Raw genomic sequence first — 8,347 nt, 5'->3', positions numbered from 1 at the left:
GGTTGGAAGATACAATGAGTATTCAAACTCATACGGTGAAATGAATGACGTCACTCATGTAAACAATGAGTATTCAAACGGCATTTTTGGACCAAATGGTTCCAACCGATTGGATAAAATGAGTAAAAAAACTTGCCCATTATCAACAATGTATGTTGTGATTTTTGGAATAGGTACGGAATCTACCATCATACAGACACAATCTAGGGATACATAATAGGTGTTCCCAATCATTTAATTGATCAAGAGTTAAAGTAACAGCAGTACCTATCCAATCTTTCATTTATAGCTCAATAAATTGCCAACATTTGAATAGTATGAAACTATCCAACTTATCCTTATCAGTAAAAGGAATGTAGGAATGTTATCAGCAAATTACTTTTAACTAGAGCCTCAAATTTTCTGAAGGCAGACACGGTACCCCTTACACTTCCATTGTAAAATTGTCTAGCAAAACTACAGATCTGTTTTTTTCATCTAAGGTGAAAATTTACTTACCTATTCTCAAGTGAGGATGATTATCAGCACAAATGCACCAGAAACAGTAGGACAAGTGATTTTCGCCGATTTAAAATGGTTTTATCAGAGATTTTCCGAGGAAATTGGTAAAATTTATTTCAGTCCATTTCCAAAAGCCTAGAATATTTGAAGGCCTGCATCTGATTTTCATGTCTTTCATTGTTCATATTCTCTATTGAATGCATTTGCTGCATTGGGTGAGGTAAATTGTTTCTCTGTTGCTCATGCACTTGCTGAGATGGCATTGTTGTGGGCGGTTTTGGTGGAACCTGCTGTAAATCTATTACATTTGAAGACATCGGTTGGGACATTTGCCGATTTGACATTGTCGCTATGCTTCCCATCAGATTAACAGGTTGTACATTTCCCGAGGTATACGCTGGCATTGTATTGTTACTCGAGTAATGTCTTGGATCCATCATGTAGTGGTTTGCATTGTTCATATGATGTGGAGCACTGTGCATGTTACTTGCACCATTGTGAACTGTGCTCACCCCACTGGCAGGGTGTAAGCTATGACTAGAATGTCTACCGTTCATATTGTGTTGACTTGGAACTTGTGGATGCTCTTGTTGTGTTCTCATTTGAAGTAAATTGTCAATGAGGATTTTTCTTTGTTGTTGAAGAAGGTGTGGGTTTAATTGAGACATGACTGGATTTTCTTTGAATTGGTAACACAAGGAATATCAGGTCAGGATTTTTTTCTTTCGAGTCCATCCCGAGAAAGCGAACCAGACAGGTATTTATTATTATTTTATTTTTTAACAAATTTAGGAGAAAGTATTTTAACAAATTTAAGTAGGTGTAATTTTCCTTCGTAACTGAACATTGACCACAGAAAATCCAATGGAGCAGTGGTCAGTTTTCCAGTGTTCAGTGGTTACCTAGTTTCCCTAAAGAAAAGTACACTCTATTATTATTACTATTATTTAACTCGTTTTATTTGGAATATTTACAAAAGTATAAGTACAATAAATATATACAGAACAACAAGATTAACAAAAGAAGAGAGGAAAAAACAATTACAAAATAATAAATTAATAACAAAAAAGAAAGAAATGAAATAAATAAGAAAATAAACTATCTACAAAATATTCCAACTAAGGGGCGGGATTAATGCCTTGGGCATTCTCTTAATATAGTATACTGGTAAGGAAAGGAATCTGCTGAAATTTTTACTTTCTATTACCCACACGTATAGTGTAATGAGGAAAGTATTGGAATCGGTCCAATTTTTTTCTGTTTCGTTTACTTCCAGGACATAGTGACCGAAAGCGCCACATTCGACCTGGTCAGCTTCACGCCCCTCCTGCGCGAACGCATGTACACCTCAAATCCGTACGCACGTCAATTCATCATCTCTTGGATTTCCGTACTAAACGCAGTCCCCGATATTCGACTGGTGCAATTCATACAATAATTTAAATGAGAGTGTTCTCACTACACACGACACGATACAATAATTTAAATGAGAGTGTTCTCACTACACACGACACGATGCAATAATTTAAATGAGAGTGTTCCCACTACAGACGATACGATTTTTCCTGAACGACAAGTGGGAGCGGGCTCTTAACTCGTTCTCTTCATTTACATCCCCAGTTCTACAACCACGTTGAGGAGATGTTCCAAATCGATAGTAATATGATATTATATGATTTGCCTAGGCATTTCATGAAATACATATATTCTATTCTTCATTTACTTCCCCAGTTCTACAACCACGTTGAGGAGTTGTTTCCGATTCTGCTCAAAGTTCTCTCCGATACCACGGACGAAGTTATTCAAAACGACCTCGAGGTGCTGTCCCAAATCATCGCTTCTCCCTGCCACAACTCTCTTGCTTCCCCAAACGATGAGAGCTCGGAGCCAAATTCTAACTTGGCACAAACAGGTAAGATTAAAAAAAAAAGTTTGATGGTAGGAACTGTAACTGCTAATAACTGTACTTTTTTAAGCGAATGCAAATATCAAGTTTTTTTTTAAAGAGGTTTGACAGAGGGAACTGTGACTGCTAGAGAAATCGAAGAGAGAAGGAAGACAGGATAGGAGAAAGCCAGCCGTTCCGAGAACGAACATTATCCCATCAGGATAAAAAAAAAAAACACATGTATTTTTTTGTTAAGAGGTTTGACAGAGGGAACTGTAACTGCTATGGTCTTATCGTCCCAAAATCAAGAGAAGGAAGACAGGATAGGAGAAAGCCAGCCGTTCCGAGAACGAACATTATCCCATCAGGATAAAATCCGCCCCGGTCGGGAATCGACCCCGCGGCCTAGCGCTTACAAGGCAGACGCACTACCAACTAACGTAACTAGACTGACGTTGAATTTTAATGAAAAGGCTCCTCTGCTTTACCATAAACAATTGATGATTTGATTATTTTATTAATTTTATTGATTTAATTTATTGGTTGTTTATTTGAATTTTAATGAAAAGGCTCCTCTGCTTTACCATAAACAATTTATGATTTGATTATTTTATTAATTGATTTAATTTATTGGTTGTTTATTTGAATTTTAATGAAAAGGCTCCTCTGCTTTACCATAAACAATTTATGCTTTGATTATTTTATTGAGTGATTTAATTTATTGGTTGGTTATTTGATCGGTTGATTGTTTTATTTATTGATTGGTTGATTGATTGTTTGGCGCACAATCAGCACCTGGTTCAGGCCATGTTTGGCATACTGATGTTACTTCCCCAGTCTGAAGCATTCCGAACATTCTTTTTAAATAAAATCACCCACCTTTTGAGACAGTCACCCATCTTGTGAGTCGTGTATTTATTCATATTGATTTTTCAGACCTGAGGTTAGAACTTCTAGATGTATCGCACAATCAGCACCTGGTTCAGGCCATGTTTGGCATACTCATGTTACTTCCCCAGTCTGAAGCATTCCGAACATTGCGGCAGCGACTCAAATGTATACCCAAGATTGAGCTGGGCACTGGGACAGAGAGGTGAGTTAGAATAGAATAGAATAGTATAGCTATAGAATATGATAGAATAGAATAGAAGCATTCCGAACATTGCGGCAGCGACTCAAATGTATACCCAAGATTGAACTGGGCACCGGAACAGAAAGGTGAGTTAGAATCTTCTTTTTCACCTTTTCCCTTGCTCGGAAGGGGTCGGCGTTTTTCGTCAGCCTCGCAATGGAGCAGTTGCATTTAGGCAAAAAATATTTATTAATGAAAGTTGTGGCACAGGCACAACACAACAGAGGAAAGGCACAAGAAAAGTTGTGAAGAATCCAAATCCAAAAAATGAGGTCAAAACTCCGAAAACATAACTTTAAAAGGTCGCAATAATAGTAGTAGCCTACTGCTGGAGTAAAGGGACTTTTCAGTCCTATGCGAGCAGTATAAATAAGCACTATTATTATTATTACAAGGTAGGCGACGAGGCGCCCTACCCTCAAAGTCAACTAGTCTGGTTTGAGAAAGACAAGAGATTCAGGAGCGATAGAAAGAAAGAGAAAAGAGAGAGAATAAGGAGGGAAAAAAGGATGTTAAAGGAGAGAAAGAGAGAGAGAGGATGAGGTAGGAAGGGAGAGAGAGAGAAGGGTAAAACTTAAGTTTTACTTGAATTGAATATTCGCTTGAACTTTTAAAGAAAGCTCCTCCTCATCCTCCTCTTTTTCTTCTCCTCCTTCTTTTTCTTCTTCTTCTCCTTCTTCTTCTTCTTCTCCTCTTTCTTTTTCTTCTTCTCCTTCTTCTTCTTCTTCTCCTCCTCCTTCTTCTTCTACTTCTTTTTCTTCTTCTTCTTCTTCTCCTTCTTCTTCTCCTTCTTTCTTTTTCTTCTTCTCCTTCTTCTTCTTCTCCTCCTCCTCCTTCTACTTCTTTTTCTTCTCCTCCTCCTTCTACTTCTTTTTCTCCTCCTCCTTCTTCTCCTCTTTTTCTTCTCCTCCTCCTTCTTTTTCTTCTTCTTCCTCTCCTCCTCCTTCTTCTTTTTCTCCTCCTCCTGCTCCTTCTTCTTATTTTATTCTTGTTCTCCTCCTCCCTCTTTATTCTCCTTTTCCTCCTCCTTCTCCTTCTTCTTTTTCTTCTTCTTCTTCTTCGCCATATCATAAAAGATAGGATGTTTGAAAGCATCTCACATATCAAGATATCAAACTTTCTGACAGACATGTGTATAAGAGAGAGAAAGAGAGAGAGAGAGAGACATAAGGTCTAATACGGATGGAAAACTTCGTAAAGTAGATTGCAATGCTTCTGACATGTTTCCCCCCTCTCTCTCTCTCTCTCTCACACTCTCTCTTTCTCTCTCTCTCTTTCTCTCTCTCTCTCTCTCTCTTTCTCTCTCTCTCTCTCTCTCTCTTTCTATCTTTATTTCACTCTCCCACGGGATAGGAAAAATCATAATATTATTGATCGAATAAAAGGAATAAAGAAATTCAAAATTTCGCACAATATCAATGATTAATATAATTATTAATATTTTTTTTTCACGGGTTAACCGGGCCACTAAGTGAGGTAAAAGAAATTAAAAAATTAAAAATCCTAAAGTAGGTCTTTATTTAATTAAACACATCTGATGAGAGGCATACTACGGGATGGGCATGCTACGACACAGGCCACAAGCGTCTAATGTAGCAGTTGTTCCATTGGTACGAAATAAAAACGGCGATGGAACACTCATCTTAAAAAAAATAATGATTTTAATCTGGCTGGGGGACTTTAAACAGGGAGTATACTAGCCTGAATTTCCCTTGCTAAAGAAACAGCAAAGGGTGAGTGCGAAGGGCATCCACTCGTAAAATTTGTAGCCAAAACCAAATGTCAGCTGATTGTTAGGGCTGATTGAGAGGCTGACGAAAAACGCCGACCCCGTCTGTACACAGGAAAAGGCGAAGAAACCTATGAAATAAAAACGGGGATGGAACCCTCATCTTTAAAAAAAAAAAAAAAAAATGATTTTAATCTGGCTGGGGGACTACAGAGAGTATACTAGCCTGAATTTCCCTTGCTAATGAAATAGCAAAGGGTGAGTACGAAGGGCTTCCACTCGTAAAATTTGTAGCCAAAACCAAATGTCAGCCCAAAGTAATGACCCTAGTTAGGGCTGATTGAGAGGCTGACAAAAAACGCTGACCCCGTCTGTACACGGGAAAAGGAGAAGAAAAAGAAGAAGGAGGGATTGATTATTTTCGTAATCATTCAGAAGTCAGGACAGTTAAGAAGTAATCTCCTTTTTACTTTCCTTATCCTATAGGAAGGAAAGTAATGTAATCGGGTCAAATTTTCGATGGTCAGATTTTAGTGCCAAAACACGTTTTGAGGTCCCTAGAGCCTAAATCCAAAGTTTCAGCCATTGGTCCGTGTGTGTGTGTCTGTGTGTCTGTAAACAAAATATCTCGAGAACGGTAAGAGCTAGAGACTTGAAATTTGGTATGTATCTTTCAAATGTGACAAGATTGGCGGTATTTTGACCGCTTTTTGGCGGGTTTCGACCGCTTTTTGGCGGTTTTCAGCTATATCGACTAAACGGTTAAAGATATTGTATATGTTACAGCAGAACACCCAAATAAGCACCATTCAATAGGATAAGGAAAGTCGTGTGATGTTCACAGCAGATTTTTGTGTTTAACCTAATCCTATAACACCACTGGTCACTGGTCCTCTGGGAACTTATGCTTTTTTTATGTTTTTAGACAGCTGTGCTCTGTGTATTGTTAGACGAAGATTCTCCAGATGGTGTATCCGGATACCAACCTCGCACAACGTTGCTTAACTTCAGTGATAAACTGATGGTTTGTTTTCTATTTTCAGACAATTGTGTGTACTACTAGATGCAGAATCCATATATGAGTTCAAAACTCGAGAGAGAGTTAACGCCCTGTTAGAAAAGGGAGTGAAGAATTTACAAGTGTGAACGTCGAACCCGGGACTTTGAGCGTGCAAGTCTAGTGTGATAACCGTTGGAACTATTGGTCCAAAGACTTCCCTTTCTCTACTAGAACTCTTCATCAAAGTACGAAGCCAGCATAAAGAATTCAAAACTCGAGAGCGAGTAAATGCTTTGCTGGAAAAGGGAGTATAGAATCTACAAGTGTGAGAATCGAACCCGGGTGTGTGTGTGTCTGTCTGTAAACAAAATATCTCGAGAACGGTAAGAGCTAGAGACTTGAAATTTGGTATGTAGTTCATAAATGTGACAAGGATGCAACTCAAAACGCAAGACTTCAATTCTCTCCTAGAACTCTTCATCAAAGTACGAAGCCAACATAAAGAATTCAACACTCGAGAGAGAGTTAACGCACTGCTAGAAAAGGGTGTGAAGAATTTACAAGTGTGAACGTCGAACCCGGGACTGTGAGCTTGCAAGTCTGGTGTGATAACCACTGGAACCTATTGGTCCTAAGACTTCCACTCCCCACTGGAACTTTTCATCAAAGTACGGAGCCAGCATAAAGAGTTCAAAACTCGAGAGAGAGTTAACGCACTGCTGGAAAAGGGTGTGATTCTACTATACTAGTTTTGAGAAAGTATTGAAATTAATCCAAATTTTTCCCTATAAAACAGGGCACCAGCCTAACCAGCCTAGCTGGTAGTTAAAAAATCATTAACTTAGCTCTAAAGAACCAGTCCGCCAGCCTAGTTAGCTTGGAGAGTAGCGCGTCTGCCTCGTAAGCGCTAGGCCACGGGTTCGATTCCCGCCCTGGGCGGATTTTATCCTAAACAGATAAGGTTTGTTCTCGGAACAACTGGCTTTCTCCTATCCTGTCTTCCTTCTCTCTTCGATTTCGGGACAGTAAGACCTTGACAGTTTCAAGTTCCCTCTGTCAACCCTCTTAAAAAAAAAGAACCCGTCCAAGATTTAAAAACCAAGTGGGATTGAACCTACGTTCTCCTGATTACCAGGCGAGCGTCTTGACCACTACACCACCGAGGCAGGTATACACATCGTTTTAGTATCTATTTATGTTTTATTTGTATGTATAATATATTATTATGATATATCGTTTATCGCAAAACTATAAATTATATTTATCAAACGATGTTCATTATTATTACTTATTATTTTAAATAAAACTTTATTTAAAAAGGTCGAAAAATACTTGTCCAATGTAAAGTAATATGGAACAAGCAAGGTAAGGATTACGGAACTTATCCGTGACGGATAAGTGTGAGTGGATCTTAAGGAATATGAAATATTAATAATAAGGATCCAAATCCAGCCAAACTCCAAAGTCAGTGTTATAGAAAAAGCTGCCATCCTACAAACCTGTAGATTAGTCAGAAGTTTTCTCAGCGTTTGAATCTCAGATCAAAATTTTCTTCTTCAAATTAATGAATTGGTCTGAAGTGTCCGTTCTAATATCTATTTCAAAAGGAAACAAAATAAATGATCACTTTATAATAATAAATTCGTAGTAGGTCGGTACATGTTCTTATTTGTATTGAAAAATAACAAAATACGTAGGTTTAAGGTACATAACAAAATTGAAAAAGTATAAAATGGGAGTGGGTATGTATAATCGGTACATGTTCTTATTTGTATTGAAAAATAACAAAATACGTAGGTTTAAGGTACATAACAAAATTGAAAAAGTATAAAATGGGAGTATGTACCTATATAAAAAAAATCACAGTTCTTGAGATGTAATAATAGATCCTTTTCCCCTCCTTTCAGTTGAAAAGTAAACAGCAGCTGCTTTCCATTCAGCATTACCCTGTCTCAAGGGAGGAGTTGGGTGGCAGAGAATGCCGTCTATCCATGAACGGCGAACTTTCCGTGGTCGAAAGGAAAGAGTTCAAATATGTGTGACGTCAGACTTTACGCAGTTGTTTTTTTCGTCCGTTAGGTAGCGCCACTATGCAAG

General features: G+C 38.2%; 1 protein-coding gene across 1 annotated transcript in view; it reads right to left on the bottom strand.

The window, feature by feature from the left end:
• Positions 1–8,347, bottom strand: part of LOC103509242 (zinc finger protein 502) — a 26,000-nt gene that overhangs the window by 6,510 nt on the left and 11,143 nt on the right. Inside the window, exon 2 of the mRNA XM_017444104.2 lies at positions 671–1,228. Coding sequence (XP_017299593.1) covers positions 671–1,169 — 499 coding nt within the window. The 5' untranslated portion in view covers positions 1,170–1,228. The remainder of the gene's footprint in view (positions 1–670; positions 1,229–8,347) is intronic.

This window comes from Diaphorina citri, unplaced genomic scaffold (assembly GCF_000475195.1).
Source record: "Diaphorina citri unplaced genomic scaffold, Diaci psyllid genome assembly version 1.1 scaffold477, whole genome shotgun sequence".
Classification (NCBI taxonomy): Eukaryota; Metazoa; Arthropoda; class Insecta; order Hemiptera; family Psyllidae; genus Diaphorina; species Diaphorina citri.
Note: the sequence above shows the minus strand (reverse complement) of the source record. Positions and strands in the feature narration are given on the sequence as shown.